The following is a 24,567-nucleotide window of genomic DNA, read 5'->3' as shown; positions in this document are numbered from 1 at the left end:
AAAAAACAATAAGAAAATAAATAAAAAAGAGTTTTTTCAGCTTGAAGTAAAGAGAAGCATTAAAACTTAAAACGAACAGAAAACATTACGTATATAACGGTGTTCTTCTCCTCCACAATACCTTCCTATTTACGCTAAAATATTTTTAGTAATTTCAACTGTTTATTCAACGGCCTTTGTGATTCAGGGGTCATTCTTAAAGAATTGGAGCAAAATTAAACATTTATGGTAAAGAGTGAGGTATTGACGAGGGGGTGAACCCTCTCATATACCTAATAAAGATATACAAATATAGAAGTTCGTTACGTATGTTAATTCTTAAGTTACGTATATTTATTACTAATAAAAACATTTATAAAAAATTAAAAGTTCTAGTTGTATTTTTAAGTAACCAAAACTTGAAGGGCAACTAGGCCTCTTAGATCGTCCCATCAAAACTATGAGAAAGCCATTTAGCAAAAGCAAAATTAATATAGAAATTTCGTTTTAATTATTCATGGGCCGTGAGCCAAAATCAAAAAATTGCATTAATTCAAAAATGTTCAGAAATTAAATAAAACACAGGTGTGTTTTATTTAATAAAACATAAAACCGTAAGTTTTATTGGCCTTCGATAAAAATGCCCTTCCCCCAAGCAATCCGCCTTTGCCTTTGACGCATGTTGAATGCACATAAATATTTCTCTGCAATTGACAGAGTAACAAAAAATGTAACAAATAGAAGTGATTTTGAAACTAGTATTAGCAATCTTCTATGTACTACCGATTTTCGCGAAGGAAAAAATCGTTATTTTTGCTTTCAATTACACCTCAAATCTAAATTGGATATGGCCGGCGCTGCCTGTGGGTTCCAACAGATGTGTTGAATTGATGTGTTGGACTTCAACTGACGACAGTTGCAAAAACTGTTTGGTGACAAATACTTCCCACATAAGACTCTTGTGTCAATATTCTATTTTCTTCGGTCTAACTAACGAGTAATTTGTAACTACAAGAAATATTTTGAAAAAGAGCCTGAAAACAATGTCTAGTTGAACTAAAAGGTACGAAAAATTTCCAGTTTGAAAACCCTTAACAGGAAGCTTACAGTCCCCCTCCTTTAAAAACATAGAGCCTCTCATTTTGACACAGGTAGCAGAGGTGTCTCCTTTTATCTACTGCGTAAGCGTTGCATAAAGTTTGACTGTCCAGCGCTGGCAGGGGATTCCAACTAATCTACAGCAATCTACTTGAAAAATAAGGGGTTGTTACTCTGCTAGAAGTAAAAGGTACTAATGACTGTTAACTGTCAAGAATCATTATTACAGCAGTAGCTGCAACGTAGTGATTAGCAAATCACAGGGAATAACAGCAGAAATTAAAAAAAAAGAGTTTTTACAGAGACTGTTAAGTGCAAATGTTTTCCATACAGCATAATTTGGTAATATCAATTTTTAGTTAGATTAATCTGAGGAGTAATCTGTAATTACGAGAAGAAGATGTAGGGAGTTTTAAACAACAAACATGAAACCCCTTTGAAATACTGTCCAATTGAAATTAAAAGTACAAGAAACCGTCATTGTCAAAAACCCGTCTCCTTTTACTTTTGTTTCTAGTGAGGAAGTAGTGTGGGTAGTATAATTGATTATTTGTAAAATTTGCTGTGTTTTTACAATTGCTCAAACAGGTAGATTAAGTTATAAGAGACAATCAGCATAAAATTTTTTACGAGAATAAGACTCAGGTATCATAAATATTATTCTTTTTCTCCTTCTATTTAAGGAAAGGCAACAAAATGAGCCTACATCACCATCTGAAGAGCTGGAACTGTCAATACGTAATGTCTTAGATACTTCCCGTGATCTCCGACTAGAACTTCAAAAGACTTCATTGGATCAAGTTAGTGACTTACTAAAACTATTTAAGGACTCAAGTGATCTCATTGCATCAGTGAAAAATGCAGCAATGGCTGTCGATTCAGATCGACTAGAAGAAGCATCCATGTGGTTCCAAGAGCATGTTGACCATGTTCAAGAGGTAGGAAACGTAAAAGAGCAAGGATTTTTTGAGGGTTAAAAGCAAGTCTGTATCCAGGACTTAGGCGATACCCTCCCCCCACTTCCAAAATGTTTGTCCAATTCGTAAAATGGTACCAAAAACACATATAAACAAATTGATTATACTTTTTTAAAGCATTTTTGTAACCTCCCCTCTCCTGAAAATGTTGGATGCTGCCCTGGTGATAAGGGCTGCTAATTCGCCAGATTATAGTGTCCTAGAATGTGAGTGAGAGAGAGAGAGAGAGAGAGAGAGAGAGAGAGAGAGAGAGAGAGAGAGAGAGAGAGAGAGAGAGAGAGAGAGAGAGAGAGAGAGAGAGAGAGAGATATCGGTATATTTAAAAACTATCGTAGCATAGCTAAATTCAGTTTTTTCACAAAAATCATACATTTAAACAAAAATCACACACTACAACTCAGCATTAAAAATTGATGTGAAGAAAGGCACAAATGAGTTGGCGTAACGATTAGTTCGTACTTTAGGGGGTACAAGTTTATTTTGTAACCGAGTTAGCCCCTATTGGGAGGGGCTGGCTTGGGTAGTAGTGATCAGTGGCTCTTATTGGCTAGGACGGATTTTCCAAATTTATGAATAAGGTCTTCAAGCCGGACTTTAAGTGGAGATAAATTTAATTAGCGAGGGCTTGATGATAGGGTATGTCGCGAATTCGCATTCGATGTTTTAATCTTTATCTTGAAATTTTACAGCTTTTGAGTTTTTAATTAACGCTCTCTATTAAACAATTCTGCTTATTTTTATTTATTTATTTATTAATACGAATAGCGGTAAGCATCAATGCTTGTCGCAAAAACACAAAAACACAAAATCATAATAATATAAAGTAAATAATACTAATCTTATTAAAGATATAAAGCGTAAATTACAGTTCTTGCCAGGGGTTAGGCATAGAGAACGACGAGACCTGGTGCCTTCAGGTGACATTTTGCTTGCCACTCTCGTGGCTTTTCCATTGGGATGTAGGCTTGGGCGAGGAGTTCGTTGGCTTTGTCTTTTCATCTAGCAGGGGGGAGACCTCTGGAACGTTTTAATCCGTGCAGGGTATGCTCAAAGTCGAACACAATCCTTGCTGGGGCGTCATGCGGCATAAGAAGGAAATGGTCATATGAGCCAATAGTTCGCTGGGAAAGCTGCGTTGGGAAAGGAGTTTGCGAAGTACGTGACAGGACCCTGACTTAGTTAACTGATGTTGACAAAGTCATTCCAGTGATGAATCTCTATTTTTCGAAGATGGTGTGAGCGACATCGACGGTATTGAGGACAGATTTTATGGCTGGCCACGCCTCGGCTCCATATAATAGCACAATGTTGACTTATGTATTGTAAATACGGTAAAAGCTTAAGCTAAATCTAAAAATAAAATCTCAGTTTGTGTATTTTTTATTATTTTACGATGCATATGCTGAGTTCTCTGATCAAAATAGCTATCATAGGCAAGGAAAAGGCGGTGAATAAGTAAAAAAAAAAATGATGTCTCCGATGTTTTTTTGCTAGGTCTTATCGTATAGAACGCATAATATAGTACGGATGATCATAGAAACTAAAGGGGGGGTTGCTTAAGAATTAAGGTTTTTCCATAAAAAGGATAGGGGTGTATTAAAACCTGAAAGAAGCGAAGATTGGCACTTATAAGAAAGAGTTTTAAAGGAACAACTATTACCAGGAACGAAGAATCGAAATACAAAAGTAACACGAGGTTCTCCAGAATATAAAATTGAAAATGAAAAGATAAATGCCGTTGTTATTTTTGCCCCACTCAAATTCCCTTATAAACTAAAATATGATTTGTGCTTTACTGAAATCCAAATAGATAGATTACATTGAAAGTTTATTTCGGCCAATTGATTTCCTATAAATTTCAGAGAAACAAACCTAAAATGAAGAAAATGTCAATAAAAGATTGATTACATATTTTGCTAATTATGTTAAAGTTATTTTTCCGAATATAGATATCGTTACAAAGAATTCCTGGAAGTTTGAGTAGTATATAAGTTGTTGATATTATTATGAAAAGAAATGTGTATTATTCTGTAAAAATGTTTTTTGTCCAGTAAAGTGCAAATTGCGCTTAGCATTTGGGAGTTGGTTCAAGGGGGGTGTAATTTCTGCTCCTTTTTTAATCTTGCTTCTCTCTTCATTGCAATGGCAGGTTTCCTCTTTTCATTCATAGTAATTTCTTCTCGTTTCAAGTTTTATACATTGCTTGTATGAGAGGAAGAGAAAAATTATCTTTTATAATTTAAGCTTTTAAGCTCTTTTAAGCTTAAGCTCTTTTAAGCTTTAAATTTGCTGTTACTTTTCATACAAAGAATTTAAAGATTTGTGCTTCAGAGAAAATGAAAAATCTATAGATATAAAAACTATAGGAATCACACATATAGCCTAAAAAGGGGATAAAAGGTACTGCTCAGAACTAAATTAGGGCAAAGAAAAAAAAATATCACAAAATATTCACCTTGGTTAGCCTATATTCTAGATATTAAGACTAGATGGTTCGTACAGGACGCTTCTGAACCTTTGACATTTTATATTCCAACCGAAACCCATAATTTAAAACAGAAAAATATAAGGTTTGCTGTTCAATTGCTTTTTTTGTGCTCTCCTCCTCCTTTCGAATTTTCAGTCAGTTTGTATCACCAAATGGACTTATTTAAGACTAAGTCTTTCTGTGGGCTGAAAAAGATGTGTACTTTGAAAGACGTATAGTTTTTTTTTGTTTTGTTTTTTTTTTAGTAATTTGCACTTTTCTAAAAATCGGAAATACACAGGATGTTATAATGTGATCATTCTTTTTCCCCCTTAAAACGCAGACTCACTCTGTTTTGCTTAAAATCTAAAAAAAGGAAATTAGACTTTTTAGTTTATTTTAAAAATTGGACACACATAGTCAGGGCTTGAAAACTATCCTATGTCTTCAGTGCCATTATAATTATTTAATTTTTTTTACAGTTAGTACTGTGACTTTCTTCTTATATAAAAGTGCGCGTTTATCAAATTTGGTGCAAAGTTTCTTTACTTAACATAACTTTCGTGTGTTTTAGGTTTGCAAAATTTTACGTCATGTAGTTACAAATGATGGTTTGCAAGTAGCATCAAAATCGGCCGAAGAGAGTTGTCGAATACTTGGACCTCAGATTTTAGTAGCAGCTCAAACATCACTTAGATACCCTAATTCGAAAGTCGCCAAAGAAAACTTTGAAGGTAATTTTTTCATATATATATATATATATATATATATATATATATATATATATATATATATATATATATGTTTATATAGATATATATTGTTACAAAATCCATGATAAGGCTTAGTAAAAATATAAGAAATACAGTCAAAATTGATTCAGACAAATAACAATCAGAGGCCGAATTGGTAAATTTGTTGACAAGTCTTTCGTAAATTCTGAGTCATTTTTAATAACAGTTTTAGTTAAACTTTTATTTTTAGCAATAAAAGCTTTTCAAAGTTCATGGAATAAGTGCAAAGTTTCTCAGTGATGTGAAGAAATGAGTCGTCTAAAAACTACCAGACTAAGATAGTATCACCAAAAACACCGACAGGATGAAGTTGCATCTGCCCTTTGCTTTTTCTATCGAAGGCCATAAATCTAATCTCCATAGGATGTTTATGACTCTTTTTTTATTTTTTCTTATTTTAAATTAAACTGCATCTAAAACACGAAGGTGGTTTAGTGATAATCTTGTTTGGCACCCTTGAATAGGTACTATCTCCACTAAAAAATTACCCTCAATGTGTCTAGAGGAACACTCAAGAAGCCCAGAAGATAGACTTCACAGGAAAATAGAAAGCTGGGAATTCAAATCTACTCTCGAGACCATTGTAATTATTTTAATTCTAATCAACAACTTGCAATGATTTTAAACGATTTGGGATTAGATGGAGGGGTGGAGACAAGGAAATAGGTATTCAATTGGATGATGGAAAAATGTATACAAGGTTTTCTGGAATGGACTACCAGTAGCAACAAGGTTTATTTTAATAGTAATAAATAATACAGGATGCTTTTAGTAAAATACCGATTTTTTTTTTCGAAATACTGATTAGTAAATAACAATATATGTGTTACATTAATAACTTGTTGGTAATATGATTATATATCATCATGTTATATAATCCATGGTAGATGGTACCATGGTATACAAAATGTTTATTATATTAATAATATGTTATGTATACGGTATATAATGGTATATGATACGATATATAATATATCACATAATATGGTATATAATGTGTTTTATATTAATTACTGTATGTTTTCAATTAAGAAGTGCTTACCCATTATTTTTTGTGGAGGGTTATTTTTTCTAGGGGATTGATTATGAAAAAGACTTAACAAAATGGCTCAAAATTTGCTTATATGCATTTATGTTACTTTTCGTGTCAAAAAAAATTTTGGGGTTGTTCAAACCCGGTAATACCCCTGCTTGTGGACACGGTCTTGCCCGCTACTATTTTTAAAATTTGTTTAACTCCTCCCTATTTAAGCACTGGCCTATCTCTATATTAGCAAATAACGATATTAAAACTACTAGGCTATATTAAACGTTCATTAACATAAAGTTTTTATTTTAGTTTTTTTGTATAGACTAATACAAATGGAAATGAAAGATTCTAGGAAAAGAGAGAAAGAAGGTTCTAGGAAATAGATAGAATGGTTCTAAGGAAGACGGATTTCAACAAAACTTCTTGCGAAGTCTCATATATTGTAAAAAAAAAATGACGCTGTTCAAAGTGAAGGAGGTAATGCAACATCTGAGTCAGTTTTAGGTAAAAAAAAAAATACACATATAAAAATAGCTTAACTGAACAAAATTTCTAGAAGAAAAATACATCTCTGAGGAAATTGTTGGAATGGCCTTAATTTCTGTTAGTTGTACAGCTATACAATTGTTAATGTAGCTTTATTTTATCCATGAAAAATTATCAATAGTTTCTAGCAAAGTGATAAACTTTAGAAAACTTTGTTGCAGAGAACTTTGTTGTAGAGAACTGATTTTATTTTCAAGGTTTAAATTAGTCAAAACCTACTGCTTATGTTTAATGCATGCATAACAGTATTTTCTTCTCTGAAATCAGCAGCTTAATTTAGTCAAAGTCTTGGGGGGACAAAGCTGGAGCCAATTTTTCCAAATAGTGAAAATGACAGTAAAAAATAAGAAGTGAGCCATAGAATAAGTTACATCCCTGCCTGAAATTACAGCATTTAATGGCTTATAGTGGTTAGTAAAGCAAATAAAAATAGCCTTACTAATAATTAATTTAGATTTATGGCCAGGCCGAGTCAAACTACAAGTATGAACAATCTTGCTTTTTGAATAATTAGCTTTTAATGAAGCCATCTGTCATACCTAATTAACATAATTTTTCTAAGACCCATAGCTTCATGCTAATTAATAAGGTTGATTGACCTTCGTTTGTCCTGCCAGTCCTGAAAATGGATATCACGAAACTATAGTGGCTACAAAATTAGAGATACGTTACTGAACTTTATGAATAAGGTTTTTGAAAAAAAAGACGCAGCTAGCGAATTAAACTTCTTCACAAGAAAGGTGATAGAGTGAGCTTGGTAATTGCAGAGGCATCAACTTGGTTTCTGTAGAAAGTAAATTATTTAGCATGACGATTCATGAGAGGTAGTGATTGAGCATGATAGACTTAATTTTGTTTAAGAATTAACGACGCTTCTTGACTACTATGGTCCCTGCGTCGGTCCTGCAGTGCATTCCTGCAGCGTGATTTGATCTCTGGGTCCCGTATTACCAAGCTAAGGTCAAATCCACTGCGCCACCACAGGACTGATAGACTTAATGCTACTAACGATAAGGAAATTCAAAATTACACCCCTTTACCATCGTCAGATTTTGCAGATGATAAATGTGGTTCTTGTACCACTAGAAACGATATTAGTAAAGACTACTCATATAGCCTAGGGATAGCCTATATATACCATTTAGGTGACCACATATATCGATTATGTATCATCAGTCTCACCTACGGATTACTCTTTATACTGAAAAAGAGTACTGAATATTCTTTGTACTCTGACTATACTTTAATTCTGAATGCCTGCCCAGAATACTCCTTGTGATATTTTATGGCTAGTAATAAATTATATCAAGTAATTGCACAATCTAGGTCTATACAGCGTTCCATTGAAGAGGGTAAAGTCCTCCAATTACTTTCAATCAATCAGTGTCAGCACTTGTAGTCGACCCCTATCTGTCTATTCCAGACAGGCAAGAAGAAAAAGTGTGAAATATGAGGGCCATTGAGTGAATGAATTTGATAGATTACTACTCGCGAGCTTTCTATAATTTTATCAACTACGTCACTAGGCATATAGTTATTTATGCTGTTATTGATAAGTTGCCTAAATTTCTTTTAAAAACAGCAGAAGAATCAAGATATGTCACCCTTAAAAATTACTGTTGCTTTGCAAAAGTCTGAGTTTTTGGATTGGTGTTTTTTGGGCATATTCCAGAAACTTTACCAAGCAAAGTTGTAGATTGAGTAAACCTCACCATCACTACGGTTATTAAAGTGATGGTAACAACTTGGACCTAAAAAGAAACTATTTGCTCGTGTTTCTAGAGGGAGACCACAACATCCTACTTAGTGTTATAGACCACGAAAAGTCGATTGGCTCTCTTAGAATTTGCATCCCTGGGTGTTTTGACCCTTTTGGCCAAAAAATAGAGTTTTTTAAGTGAAAAAAATTATTTTCTTATATGAATGAATCTATCTATGAAACCACAGTAAAGGCTATATACAGTAGCGAAAAGTCCTATACTCTCCATTGAAATATTTTGCAACAGATCTAAAACCACACAAGTTTCATGACCCTGCCTTCGCGCACACGTAGTGACAAATGTTTCCGATGGAAAACCAAGTAGCAATTGAAACTATGGCTCTGACGTATGTACAGTTCTGTTGACGTATTCCTCTGACGGTGCGTCAACTACTGTATATAACCTTTACTGTGTGAAATTTATCAATGCTTTAACAACCGCTTATGTGGCTGTGTCCGTTATAGACCAACCGCTTATGTTGTTTTATCCGTTATAAAACAATGCTTAAAAAACAGCTTATGCTCAGATACTCCGTTGGATTTTTAAACTGTTTGTCAACGGATAATAGATTTACCCGTTTATGTGTCTTGATCTACAGATCAAAATTCTTGAGTGTTTTCTGAATAATTAACAATTAGCAAGAACAATTAACCGAGGCATTATTTGTATCTGGGAAGTTATGTCTCTGTTTGTATTCAATAAGAAAACAAGTTTTTTTTTAACTAAAAGTAAGGAGTAACTTTAAAACTTAAAACGAATAGAAATTCTTCCTCATATGAGTGGGATTTCTCCCTTCCTCAAAACCTCACTCCTTGCACTAAAGTTGACTTTTTATCCCAATTCTTCAAAGAACGATTCTTGAAAGACAAGTGCAATTTAATTAGAATAATAAGAAGCTTTTAAAGTAACAGCAAACTATAGCGTAAAGAGCCAGGTATTAAGGAAGGTGAAACCCCACTTATATACGGAATAATTTCTTTTCGTTTTAAGTTTTAATGTTGCTCCTTACTTTTAGTTGAAGAAAGTTTTTTTCAGTTAATGTCAGGGGTTCTAGTTCCCCCCTTCCAATGAAAAATCACTCCCTTCACGGGAAACTTTTTCTGCAGAAGGTTCCTCTCACGTAAAATAACCTCTCCCGAAATTTCCCTCAGGACAATTCCATCCTCGCGGAAAATTCCCCCTATCTTTTCTTACGGACAATTCCGCCTGAAAAATTCTGCATAGCATCCTTTCATTTGAAAAACACTTTAAGAACTGAGTCTCAAGACCTAAAGAATTGGGACAAAAAGTCAAACTTTAGCGTAAAAAACGAAGTCTTGAGGAGGAGAAACCCCCGTTAGGTACATAATAGTTTCTGTTCATTTTAAGTTGTAATGTTTCTCCTTGCTTTCAGTTGAGTAAACGTGTTTTTTTTTTTTTTTTTATTTTAATTCTAGATTGTTTTTTGATAATGCCGGGAAATCCGGCTCCCTCTTCATGAAAAATTCCATTCTCTAAAGTAAAATCACTCCATGGAAAGTTCTTTCCACGTAAAATATCCCCCCTTCCTGTCAGGGAACCCTCCCCTCCTTTCAGGGAACTCTCCCCCCTAAAATTCTATTTTAGCTAAACATTTCCCCAGAAATTTTCTTGCGGACAGTTCCGGGCGGAAATTTTTCTTAACGCACTATCATTTGAAAATAACTTCGATTTCTGATTGTCTATAAAATCAGGCCGGAAGTATCCTCCTCCATAGAAAAATTCTCCCTAAAATACCCCACCCCCTTGTAGATAGCTGCTCCAGCAGAAAATTCCCTCTGGAGAATTTACCCCGTTAAAAACTCCCTCAGGGCGAATTTCTCCCGAAGAAAATCACGAAAAATTTTCCCCAAGAAAAACCCCCGCAGCAGAAAATTCACCCCCCCCCCCCATGAAGAGTGACTGTATACTTTCCAATAGCAAAAACAATCCGTAAACAATGGGTAAGTTTCATGACTTACAGACCTTTTCTCAGGGGCTGTGGGGGTCATTTTATCCACAAAGGCATAGCTAGTGGACTTTTCAACTATGCTGAGCAAAATGACTATCTTAAAATATATAAAATTTTGAACGGATGATTTTGAGGAAAAAGGGGGTGGAAGGGGGGCTTGTTGTTCTCCAATATTTTTGGTCACTCAAAAAGCGCACTAGAGCTTTTAATTTCCATTCGAACGAGTCCTTTCCTGATATTTTAGGAGTATTGGTTCGATGCAATCACCCTTGGGGAAAAAACAAATAAACACGCATCCGTGATCTTTCTTCTCGTAAAAAATACGAAATTCCACATTTTTGCAGATGGGAGCTAGAAACTTCTACAATAGGGAACATTCCTTAACTTTCAGGGTTTTTTTCCCTTTTTCAAAAATCAGACAATTTTCTCAGGCTCATAGCTTTTGACGGGTAACACTAAACTTAATAAATCTTACATATTTGGAACTAGTATAATAAGCCAGATCTTTTGATAAGTGATAGACGATTAAATATATATATATATATATATATATATATATATATATATATATATATATATATATATATATATATATATATATATATATATATATATATATATATATATATATATATATATATATATATATATATATATATATATATATATATATATATATATATATAAATATATATATATATATATATATATATATATATATATATTATATATATATATAATATATATATATATATATATATATATATACATATATATATATACATATATATATATATATATATATATATATATATATATATATATATATATATATATATATATACATATATATAAAAATATATATACATATATATATCAAACAGTTCGTGGTAACGAACTATAGTAAGGAGCGACCTGGCTCAATAGTAACCGAGACTCTAAAAAACGGAATTTAGATACCAATAGTCACATCAAAAGAATCGTATCTTTATGCAGATTTTAAATATATAAGTTTCATCAAGTTTATTTTTACCTATCAGTTACGAGCCTCAGAAAATTTACCTTATTTTAGAAAATAGGGGAAAACACCCCCCTAAAAGTCATAGAATCTTACCAAAAATCATACCATCAGATTTAGCGTATCAGAGAACCCTATTGTAGAAGTTTCGAGCTCCTATCCACAAAAATGTGGAATTTTGTATTTTTTGCCAGAAGACAGGTCACGGATGCGTGTATTTTTTTCCCCAGTCCTATCGTATTGACCCGGTGGTCTTAGAATATCACAAGAGGGCTCATTCTAGTGCCCTTTTTGAGTGACCAAAAAATTGGAGAGCATATAGGCAACTAGGCCCCCTTCCACGCTCATTTTTATCCCAAAGTCACCGGATCAAAATTTTGAGATAGCCATTTTGCTTAGCATAGTCGAAAAACCTAATAACTATGTCTTTGGGGACGACTTAACCCCCACAGTCCCCAGGGGGGGGGGCTCCAAGTTACAAACTTTGACCATTGTTTACATATAGTAATTGTTATTGGGAAGTGTACATACGTTTTCAGGAAGACTTTGTTGCATTGGGGAGGGGGAGGAAGGGTGGTTTGGGGGGACGGGGTTACATGGGGTATCTTTTCATGGAGGAATTTATCATTTGGGAAGAGAATTTCCATGAAGGGGGCGCAGGATTTTCTAGCATTATTTTAAAAAAAGGAAAAAATAAATTAAAAAATGTTTTTTTTCAACTGGAAGTAAGGAGCAGCACTAAAACTTAAAACGAACAGAAATTATTACGTATATAAGGGGGTTCGTTTCCTCCTCAATACCTCGCTCTTTACGCTAAAGTATTTTTAGTAATTTCAACTATTTATTCTACAGCCTTTGTGATTCAGGAGTCATTCTTAAAGAATTGGGACAAAATTCAAGCTTTAGTGTAAAGAGCAAGGTATTGAAGAGGGAGTGAACCCCCTCATATACGTAATAAAAATATAGAAATATGGAAGTTCATTACGTAAGTTAATCCGTAAATTATGTATATTTGTTACTAATAAAAGCGTTCGTAACAAAAATAAAAAATTCTAGTTGCCTTTTTAAGTAACCAAAAATTGGAGGGCAACTAGGCCTTCTCCCCCACCCATTTTCTTGTCAAAATCGTCCGATCAAAACTGTGAGAAAGGCATTTAGCCAAAACAAATCAATATACAATTTTTTTTTAATTATTCATGTGCGGTGAGTCAAAATAAACCATGCATTAATTCAAAAACATTCAGAAATTAAATAAAAACATCAAACAAGTTCTTTCAACTGAAAATAAGGAGCGACATCAAAACTTAAAACAGAAATTATTCCGTATATGAAAGGGGTTGTCCCCTCCTCAAAGCCCCGCTCTTTACGCTAAAGTTTTTTATTGTTCTGAAAAGTAGAATCGTGAGAAAGAGTCAAACATTAGCGTAAAGAGCGGGGCGTTGAGGAGGGGACAACCCCTTTCATATACTGAATAATTTCTGTTACTTTCAATAGAATATATTGAATAATTCCGAATAATTCCTTACTTTCAGTTGAAAAAACTTGTTTGTTTTTTATTTCATATATATATATATATATATATATATATATATATATATATATCAAATTTGTTTGCAAGCTAAGCTGTATAGAAGTTGAGCTGTTTGGGAGGTTGAATCTTGTGGGGGTTGAGTAGGGAGCTGGTATTACATAATTTTTTTACCTTGTATTATGCATACTTGTGGGTGACTAGATTTAAAAAAAAAAAAAACAGACATATCTCAATACTGAATGTAAATCTGTGCAATGTCTTATTTAGCGCAATAAGCATATGTTAGGTAGGAATTCTAACCTGTTCTCTGAAAATGTCTTAGAAAAACATGTTTCTTGCAAAAAACGACCTAAAAGTATCAAAAGACTTAATCTAATTATGTTTCTTTCCAATTCTCGGAGGAACCCAAAATTCACATTTAACGCTGTTATTTGTTATGCCTAGAAGGGTGTACAATTGGAATTAATCCTCCATAAAAATCTCTTTTCTCCCTCTTCTCTTTGTCACTCTTTCTCTCTATCTTGCTGTCTTACTTTTTCTCTTTTTCTTTCTTTCATTTATTCTGCTTCATACTCAATTAATTGTTATTTTATAGTCTTTTCTGATGGCTGGCAGACACTCTTGTCGGAAGTTGAAGAAATAATAAAAGAATCAGCGGACTTTATAAGAGGTCGGGCTCCAGAAAAACAAGTTTATATGTCTCTTCCACGCCCTGGGGTAAGTTAGCGCTATTTCTATGATAAACTAATTGATAAACTAACGTTAATTTTGCATAGTTTCTGTGGCTTTTCCCAAAAACAGAGGAACTAAATAGTAGTAATCAAGATCAGGTAATACAGGTATGGTTAGTAGTACGGTTGAACTTGTAGTGCGATTTTGAAAAATGTCTCTTCTATGCCTTGGCGTAAGTTGGCTTTATTTTTTGGTAAACTAATCGGTAAACTGAAGTGAATTTTGAATAGTTTCTGCGGCTTTTCCCCTATAACAGGACCTAAATAAGAGTAATGAGGATCGAATAATACAGGTATGGCTATATAACGCGATAATACATAATACAGGTACGGTTGTACTTGTAGTGCAATTTTGAAAAATGTCTCCTCTACGCCCTGGGGTAAGTTGACGCTATTATTATGGTAAAGTAACATTAATTTTGCATAGTTTCTGTAGCTTTTCCCCTGAAACAGGACCTAAATAGCAGTAATTAAGATCGGATAATACAGGCATGGTTAGTAGTACGGTTGTACTTATAGTGCGATTTGGAAAAATGTCTCTTCTACACCCTGGGGTAAGTTGGCGATATTTTTATGGTAAACTAACATTAATTTAACATAGTTCCTGTGACTCTCCCATTAAGACTGGACATAAATATCAGTAATTAAGGTCAGGTAATACAGGTACGATTGTAATTGTAGTATGATTTTGAAAATTGAAATCGACTTTCAAACAGTTAGTGGTAACGAACTGTAGTAAGGAGCGACCCGGCTCAATAGTAACCGAAAGTCTAAAAAATGGAATTTTGATATCAATAGGTGCATCAAAAGAATCGCATTTTTACGCTGATTCTAAATATATAAGTTCATCAAGTTTAGTTATACCCATCAAAAGCTACGAGCCTGAGAAAATCTGCCTTATTTTGGAAAATAAGGAGAAACACCCCTTAAAAGTCACCTTAAAAGTCAAAGAATCTTAACAGTAAACTTAAAATGAACAGTACGACATTAAAACTTAAAACGAACAGAAATTATTCCGTGTATGAAAGGGGTTGTCCCCTCCTCAACACCTCGCTCTTTACGCTAAAGTTTTTTCTTAAGTAGAGTTGTGAGAAAGAGTCAAACTTTAGCGTAAAGAGCGAGACGTTGAGGAGGGGCCAACCCTTTTCATACACGGAATAATTTCTGTTCGTTTTAAGTTTTAATGTCGCTCCTTACTTGCAGTTAAAAAACTTCTTTTTTTCATTTAATTTAGGTTAAAACGCCTATAAACCAACCAATTAATACTTAGAGGCAAAAATATAGGCTATCAAAAATAGCGCATATTTTGTTACGAATTATCCGATTTTTGTAAGTTCCCTACTTACATATGGGAGTCAGTATTTAAAATTTTATCTTCTTCTTCTAGTTCGGGTTATAAATACGATATTTTTAATTTTTATAAGACACTCCCCGTCTCTCCGTCAAGTAGACTGAACTGACGCTTTTTTGGGTGCCTTCTAAGGAATTGGTGAGATAGATTTGGTATTACTTTAAATGAATTCAAGAGTGATTGTTTTTCACCTTACCCAATTCAAAAAAGTGATTTTCCTTATTTTCCAAGATGGGGAGGGATGAAAACCTCTAGTCAGGGGTTTTTCAACATGGTGATTACAATACTGCCCATTTCATTGAGATCTCCTGCTATTTTCAATAGTTAAATTGTTTTCAAAAATTCCCGTAAATTTGTTTTCGTCATTACTTTTTGCTTTTAAGTTTAAAATGAATAGCTAGGACTAAAATTATATAATAAATAAAACTTTTATAATAGTTGTCGTTCCTGAGTCAGTGTCAAATGGTGATTTTTTTACATTTTACAATTGTGTTGCGAGAGCAGCACTTTCGTTTTCGTGTTTTTTTGTTGTTTTGTTTTTCTAGCACTCCGATTTTAGCTTATTCCTGTAAAGTGGTAAGGGTCTAACCTCTACGGTTCTTACGGAAAGTGTGGACCTTAGGCCGGATTGATGAATATGACTTTGCATTTATGAAAGCTTCATAGAACTCTTGCCTGGGGCCAAAAAAGTATTGTGTTTCTACCCATTTCTGTTCGTGATTTCTGCCGAGTTTATCATTCAGTTTTTTTGCACTTAGGATTGTGGTAGAGAAACAGTATCAGATGTGCCTCTTAAACTTAAGTTCTCTCATTGCTAAAGAAATTAGAGTTTATCCTTTGCTCCTTTCTAAGTGATGACGTTAGAAACTTGGCCAACGGCAAAAAAAGTCAACTTTTGAACTTAGACAGATAGATTTTTTCGACGGCAATCGATAGCTCTTGATAAGCTGATCAAAGTATATGTCATCCATTATTTGGTAGAAAAATTCCTTCATGAGATATACCAGTTTGAAAGTTTAAAGGGGTTGGCAACTTCAGTAGCAAGGTAAACACTGAAACCAAAAACAGGTCAATACCAATTGTGAGACATATAGGGTAGTTTTAAGCAGCAGTCGGCTTTTAACTCATAATAATCTTCGGCGATGAGGGGTTCTCAACTTTTGCTATTTGGTGTACCTATGATATGTTTCTGTTTTTTTTATGGTAAGACCAATTTGGTTTTAGTTGTAAGACATGTAGGGGACTTGTAAGTAATAATCGACCGTTAGGCTACAATCATCTTCGGTGATGAGGGGTTCGCATCTTTTGCTAGTTGGAAAAAGCGGTTTGTAACTTTTGCGAGTTTGTGTACCTAGCATTTATTTAAGATCCTTACAGATTAACAACTTCGGCGTTCAATCGAAGCGAGAAAACAAAACCGAAGTGTTGCTCTCCCAACACTTTACTTGGCGAAGCCAAACTAAGGTTACCGCAACACCTAACGTTGCCCATGTAGCGTAGATCTAGTTTATTTTTAAAATGTACTATTGAATATCACTTACTATGGCCAGGGGTTCCCTCTTTACTAGGTTACAACTGCAACCATGATGCTAAAAACTAGAGGCCAGGTGAAACTATAGGTGAAATGATATTAAGTATTTTTTTTCATTTATTCTTATTTTAACTTGTATTTTAAACAAGAACGCTGTAATGTAGGAGTGGAAGTAAAATGTTATATGGAAACTAAAAAAAGAATAATCTTATGACCCTGATTCCAGTTTGGCCGATTAAAATGGCTATCTCAGAATTTTGATCCGGTGACTTTGGGGAAAAATGAGCGTGAGAGGGGGCCTAGGTGCCCGCCTATTTTTTGGTTACTTAAAAAGGTCACTAGAACTTTTAATTTCCGTTAGAATGAGCCCTTTCGCGACCTTCTAGGACCACTGAGTCGATACGATCACCCCTGGGAAAAAAAAACAAATAAACACGCATCCGTGATGTGTCTTCTGGCAAAAAATGCGAAATTCCACATTTTTGTAGATAGGAGCTTGAAACTTCTACAATAGGATTCTCTGATACGCTGCATCCGATGGTGTTATTATCGTTAAAATTCTATGACTTTTAGTGTGCGTTTCTCCCTATTTTCTAATATGAGGTGAATTTTCTCAGGGCTCGTAACTTTTGATAGGTAAAACTAATCTTGATGAAACTTATATATTTAAAATCAGAATTAAAATGCGACTCTTTTGATGTAACTATTGCTATCAAAATTTCATTTTTTACAGTTTCAGTTACTATTGAGCCAGGTCGCTCCTTATTACAGTTCGTTACCACGAACTGTTTGAATGCTGCAAAATAGAATCTGTGATTGACAATTTCTAAGAAGTAAAATTCAAAGAAAATACTCATTAAATGTACAGCAAATTGGTACTTTACATTCAAATGCAAAGTACCGTGGTATCCAAGAGTGTCAAGGGGTTTGGATCTCCCCCCCCCCCTACTGACCCCGAAATATTTTTCCAACTCGTTAAAGCAAAGCAAAAATCAACATAAACATCCTTTTAATACTTTTTAAGGTTTTGTTTGTACCTTCCTCGCCCGAAAAAAACCTTTTGAAAACACCCCTTAAAAAAAAAATCCTGGATACGGCTCCGACTGTGGTTATGGTACTTTGCATTCGGATTGATAAGATTTAAGATTGCAAAGATTTGTCTTGGAGAGAATCTTGCATATTAGTGATCTAAAATACATTAAGTTTCATAAGAGTTTCATGAAGTTTCAAAGTTTCATGTTCCTTCAGTAAAAAACATCCTTTTTTATGACTTGTAGACGATTAAAAGAAGCCATAGCATTACTTTTTCATTCCGTTCTATCTCAAAAAGTTTTTCTTGTGCTGGGAAAAAAATTAATACTCTTATCACGTATAAGTTCATTAGGATTCAAGTTCCGAACTTCATACGGAAACCCCTTCAAACATTTTCTTTAGACTTTTATGTTGACCTTTCAGATAAAATTTATTTTCCCGACACGTGCCAATCTCTTAGAGTTTCTTTCTTTTGTCTATAAAAGAATATCATTGGTTTTTTTTATTGGTTTCATCGGCTTCTCTGTTAGTTTCTTAAGGTTGGTGACAAGGAAATACTGAAACTTATCTACAATTAGACTTATATTTCACTTGGTGGGTACAATGTTAATTGATTGTTAGGGAAAATTGTTTTTATAGCATGAAATTAGTCGGGTTTGTTTTTGTAAAATTCGGGTGTTCCAGATCATTGGAACATGAACTGGATTGTTTAGTATTGTCTTTCTTCTCTGCCCTTTTTTCGAATTGAGTTTGAAAGCATAATCACATTTATTCTAGTTACCAAAATGTTGCCAAATGTTTTGACATTTTTTCTGGAATGTTAGAAGCTGGATTTCCCACGATATATCTAAGAAATTTTAGTTTCCACTTCAATTTATAAAGAATTGCATAAAAAAAACTAGTTTATAGCTTTTAATTGTTTTAAAAAGCAGAATTGTGGCAAAGAGTCAAACTTTAGCGGAAAGAGAGAGGGATTGTGGAGGGGACAACCCATTTCATATACGGAGTAATTTCTGTTCGTTTTAAGTTTTAATGTCGCTCCTTACTTTCAGTTAAAAAAAACTTGTTTTTTTTATTCAGTTAAAAAAACTAGTTTTTTGTATGTAATTTCTGAACGTTTTTGAATTAATGCATGTTTGATTTTGGCTCTTCACACATAAATTATTAAAGTGAAATTTGTATATAAATTCCTTTTTTTGGCTAAATGGCTTTCTCTTAGTTTTGATCAGACGATTTTGAGAAATAAGGGGTGGGGAAGGAGGCCTAGTTACCCTGAAATTTTTTGGTTACATAAAAAGGCAACTATAAATTTTAATTTTTAACGAATGTTTTTATTAGTAAAAAATATACTTAACTTAAGAATTAACTTACGTAACAAACTTTTATATTCTTAAATTTTTATTATGTATATGAGGGGGTTTGTACCCTCGTTAATACCTCACTCTTTACACTAAATCGTAAGTTTTGTCCCAATTCTTTAAGAAAGAACCCTAAATCAGAAAGGCCGTAGAATAAACAGTTGAAATTACTAAAAATACTATAGCATAAAGAACAAGGTATTTATCTCCTCCTTAATACCTCGCTCTTTGTGCTAAAGTATTTTTAGAACCCTTCATATGTGTAATAATCTCTGTTCGTTTTAAGTTTCAATGTTGCTCCTTACTTTCAATTGAAAAAACTTTTCCATGTTTATTTTTTCATTGTTCTTTTTATAGTAATTTTAGAAAATCCTGCACCCTTTTCATTGAATTTCTGTTCCCCCATGACATATTTCTCCAAGGAAAGATCTTCCCCCTCAACCCCACCCCCAAAACCAAAAAAAAATCCCCTGAAAACGTCTGTACACTTCCCAATAATCATTATTATATGTAAACACTGGTCGAAGTTCGTAACTTGCAGCCCCTTCCCCAAGGACTGTGGGGGAGTAAGTCATTCCCAAAGACATAGTTATTATTGTTTTTGACTATGCGAAACAAAAGGGCTATCTCAAAGCTTGATCTCAAAGTTGAGTTTGGGGAAAAAATGAGCATGGGAGGGGGCCTAGGTGCCCTCCAATTTTTTTGGTCACTTAAAAAGGGCACTAGAACTTTTAATTTCCGTTAGAATGAGCCCTCTTGCGACATTCTTGGACCACTTGGTCTATACGATGACCCCTGGGAAAAAAAAAAACAAAAAACAAACAAATAAACACGCACCCGTGATTTGTCTTCTGGCAAAAAATACGAAATTCCACATTTTTGTAGATACGAGCTTGAAATTTTTGTTATAGGGTTTTCTTATACGCCGAATGCGATGGTGGGATTTTCGTTAAGATTCTTTGACTTTTAGGGGGTGTTTCCCCCTATTTTCCAAAATAAGGCAAATTTTCTCAGGCTCGTAACTTTTGATGACAAAGACTAAATTTGATGAAACTTATATATTTAAAACCAGCATGAAAATCCGATTCTTTTGATGTATATTTTAGCATCAAAATTCCATTTTTTAGAGTTTCGTTTACTATTGAGCCGGGTCGCTCCTTACAGTTTGTTACCACGAACTGTTTGATATGATAGTTATCGTCAAATGCTTTTCTTATTGTTTCTGATTGCTGGCGACTAGGAGATAATGAAGCTTACTTTTTTTTTTTTTTTACTAGGCTTGTTTTTCATAAGATGTAAGTAAAAATGACGAATTCTAGTGTAATTTTTTATTTCCTAACTAGCTGTTGGGGTGGCGCTTCGCACCACCCCAACACCTAGTTGATGGGGGCGCTTCGCGCCCCCCCCCCCCAAGCCCCCCCGCGCGCGTAAGTCGTTACGCGCCATAATAGTTACGCGCCATTGTAGTTGTGTCCCTATGTCCCACCTGTGAATATAGATATATATATATATATATATATATATATATATATATATATATATATATATATATATATATATATATATGGTTTTAACTACTTAAAACTTGCGAATATACAACATTCTTTGCTGTCCCATTGTCTTTGCATATAAATAGATTGTCAGGTTTACCGACTCTTGAACATGCAACATATAATGGTCCATGGGAAAACAATCTGTATTCAGATCTATACCTCATGATTCTAATGATTGCCCTTGAGCTTTGTTGATGGTGATTGCTAATCGACCATTCCCTGTCCCGGTGTCCCGGTCGTCATTTATATCCCCCTGTTTCCCCCGGTGTCCCCGTTGTAGTTGTGTCCCTGTGTCCCGGTCGTCATTTATATTCCCTGTGTCCCGGTCGTCATTTGTATCCCGGTGTCCCGGTCTGTATATACATTCGTTTTTTAGTTTTGTTTTTCTCCTTTATTTTTTTCCTTTTTTTTCTTTTTTAGTTTATTTAGATTTTTAGATTTTTTAGTTTTTTTATTAGTTTTTAGTTTTTTTTTCTTTTTAGTTTTTTTGTAGTTTTTACCTTCTTTTTAGTTTTGTTAGTTTTTTTTTTTACTTATGTCCTGGTCGTCATTTATACTCCCTGTGTCCCGGTGCTTTGTTGATTGCTAATCGAACATTCCTTTTGTCCTGGTCGCTTTCTCTTTGAGTGTCGTCATTTATTTTTTTCTTTTTTAGTTCTTTTAGTTTTTACCTTTTTTAGTTTTTTTTAGTTTTTTAGATGAAAATTTTTTTTAGTTTTTTCCTTTTTTTCTTTTTAGTTTTTTATTGGTTTTTACCTTTATTTTAGCTTATTTTTCAGTTTTTTCCTTTTTTTTAGTTTTTTTTTTATTTTTTATTTTTTTTAGTTTTTTACCTTTTTTTAGTTTTTTTAAGTTTTTTAGCTTTTTTACTTTTTTTATTAGTTTTTAGTTTTTTTTGTAGTTTTTGCCTTTTTTTAGTTTTTTCAGTTTTTTTTTTAGTTTTTTATTGGTTTTTACCTTTATTTTAGCTTATTTTTCAGTTTTTTCCTTTTTTTTAGTTTTTTTTAGTTTTTAGTTTTTTTAGTTTTTTACCTTTTTTTAGTTTTTTTAGTTTTTTAGTTTTTTAGCTTTTTTATTTTTTTTATTAGTTTTTAGTTTTTTTTGTAGTTTTTGCCTTTTTTTAGTTTTTTTAGTTTTTTAGCTTTTTTATTAGTTTTTAGTTTTTTTGTAGTTTTTGCCTTTTTTTAGTTTTTTTCTTTTTAGTTTTTTTGTAGTTTTTACCTTCTTTTTAGTTTTGTTAGTTTTTTTTTTACTTATGTCCTGGTCGTCATTTATACTCCCTGTGTGCCGGTGCTTTGTTGATTGCTAATCGAACATTCCTTTTGTCCTGGTCGCTTTCTCTTTGAGTGTCGTCATTTATTTTTTTCTTTTTTAGTTCTTTTAGTTTTTACCTTTTTTGGTTTTTTTAGTTTTTTAGATGAAATTTTTTTTTAGTTTTTTCCTTTTTTTTTCTTTTTAGTTTTTTATTGGTTTTTACCTTTATTTTAGCTTATTTTTCATATTTTTCCTTTTTTTTAGTTTTTTTTTATTTTTTATTTTTTTTAGTTTTTTACCTTTTTTTAGTTTTTTTAGTTTTTTTAGTTTTTTAGCTTTTTTACTTTTTTTATTAGTTTTTAGTTTTTTTTGTAGTTTTTGCCTTTTTTTAGTTTTTTCAGTTTTTTTTTTAGTTTTTTATTGGTTTTTACCTTTATTTTAGCTTATTTTTCAGTTTTTTCCTTTTTTTACTTTTTTTTAGTTTTTAGTTTTTTTAGTTTTTTACCTTTTTTTAGTTTTTTTAGTTTTTTTAGTTTTTTAGCTTTTTTATTTTTTTATTAGTTTTTAGTTTTTTTGTAGTTTTTGCCTTTTTTTAGTTTTTTTAGTTTTTTAGCTTTTTTATTAGTTTTTAGTTTTTTTTGTAGTTTTTGCCTTTTTTTAGTTTTTTTAGTTTTTTAGCTTTTTTATTTTTTTTATTAGTTTTTAGTTTTTTTTGTAGTTTTTGCCTTTTTTTAGTTTTTTCAGTTTTCAGTTTTGTCACCTGATCCAGTTTTTCAGGTGACGTCACCTGATCCACAGATCCACAGACAACTTATTTTTATATATATAGATGTAAGAAACCTTGTTAAAGCTACATCACAGAAAATTATATTATAAATTAATTGCATCTATTAAATGAGAGCAAACTGCTGAACATAATTTTGATTAAAAAACTCTTGCGATGTTAACTTTGCTAATATTTATTTTAAATTTGAGACGACAAGCTGAGTTTTTCAATCGCCCTTTTTTTGTGAAATTTATGTGTTTTAAAATCTGGAAAAATAATTGACTAGTAGTGTTTTTCTTCTCCGACATTTTTAACTTATTTTTCTTATCTCACTGACTTGAAAATATAGAGCAAATATTTTTATTTACTCTATTTATTAATTTTCTACAAAACTAAGGAGTATATAAAATACGTAAATGAAATTGCAAAAAAAAAAATACTTCAAGAAACGAAACAAAGCCTTATTTAAAATAAACTTACTAACATAACTGAATTAAATACGCAGGAAAAAAATAATTATCAAACATTATTTAAATTCTGGAAAAAGGGAAAAGGTTGTACATAAAAATAAAAAATTTTCAGACTTACGATGAAAACTGTCCCTCTTAATCCTAGCTAATTCCAACGGCTCCTTAATTTTCAATCTCAAAACTAATTCAGTGTTACTATAAAAGTTGAAAAAAAGTAAAAACTTACCATATTGAAAATAATAAATGCAAAATGAACTGAAGACAAATCAGAGATTTTGAAATCTCGAAAGAGAAGGACAAGATAGTAAAGATGCCAGAGGTTAAGCATTAAAAAGAGAGCCTAACATATACCAACGATAGATACTACGAATTCGTATTATTGATCTATATTATAGTGTTATACCAGATTTGATAGCACAGCGGTAAGAACACTTGCCTTTGGCCATGGTGCTTTATATTTCAATCTTCTTTAAGAAAAATTATTGTCGACTTTCTAATCTTAGAGAAGACTATAAAGTAGAAAATAATTAACATACAAAAATTGAATTGGTTTTCAAAATGGAATAAAAAGTATGAAATATATTTTTCTCGAAAATCTATTAATATAAGTAAAAATAAAGCAGCATTAAGTGTGGTACGGGGTTTGATCTCTCCCTCTCACTCCCCCAGTAATGTTTGTTTGATTCTTAAGAACGTAAGAAAATGTACATAACCATATTTTCGACTCGTTTTTTAAAGTCTTTTATTTTATTAACTCGTTTTCTCTAGCTCATCGACTTTTTTCATTTATGCATTTATAACTTATATCAATTTGATATACATGTTATGCAAAGCCCAATCCGAATTCAGCCCCTCTTTTTCACTCGTATTCATAGATTCTCGAAAAAGATACAATTTTTAATCGATTTTATAAACAAGTTTTAAAACATTATCTTGATTAGTTTCTTAATTAATTCGAAAAAATAACTAGATTTGTTCTAGCTCCCACAGCTTTGCCCAATTTTCTTGGATGATTTTTCGTGGAACGTCAGAAATTTTGCATTAGGACTTTGTAGATTTGACGGGAAACTGTTGCCACAAGAGAAAAGTACGTAATTAAAACTAATTTTCATTAAGAAAAATTTCCAAAACGAATTTTTTTCAATACACGTAATGAATAATTAGAAAAACTATCGACCGAAATTGTCGGTGCAATGCCTGATTTTGTTTTGGAAATAATATCCATAATTCCTTGTTTTCCTACAACCTCCATTTCAAGGAAAATGACTCATATACGTGCTGTTGAGGATTACAAATGTTAATATACTTCATGGCAACTGTCGTCAACAATGCCATATCCAGGGGGGCTCAGA

The 24,567-nt window shown here is 32.7% G+C and overlaps 1 protein-coding gene across 4 annotated transcripts in view; it reads left to right on the top strand.

Annotated features, from left to right (window-relative positions):
* Positions 1–24,567, top strand: part of LOC136028235 (alpha-catulin-like) — a 141,532-nt gene that overhangs the window by 78,656 nt on the left and 38,309 nt on the right. For all 4 annotated transcript variants that reach the window (XM_065705961.1, XM_065705962.1, XM_065705960.1 and 1 more), the window contains 3 exons: positions 1,761–2,015; positions 5,096–5,255; positions 13,765–13,886. In XM_065705961.1, coding sequence (XP_065562033.1) covers positions 1,761–2,015; positions 5,096–5,255; positions 13,765–13,886 — 537 coding nt within the window. The remainder of the gene's footprint in view (positions 1–1,760; positions 2,016–5,095; positions 5,256–13,764; positions 13,887–24,567) is intronic.

Source organism: Artemia franciscana, chromosome 6, assembly GCF_032884065.1.
Source record: "Artemia franciscana chromosome 6, ASM3288406v1, whole genome shotgun sequence".
Classification (NCBI taxonomy): domain Eukaryota; kingdom Metazoa; phylum Arthropoda; class Branchiopoda; order Anostraca; family Artemiidae; genus Artemia; species Artemia franciscana.
Note: the sequence above shows the minus strand (reverse complement) of the source record. Positions and strands in the feature narration are given on the sequence as shown.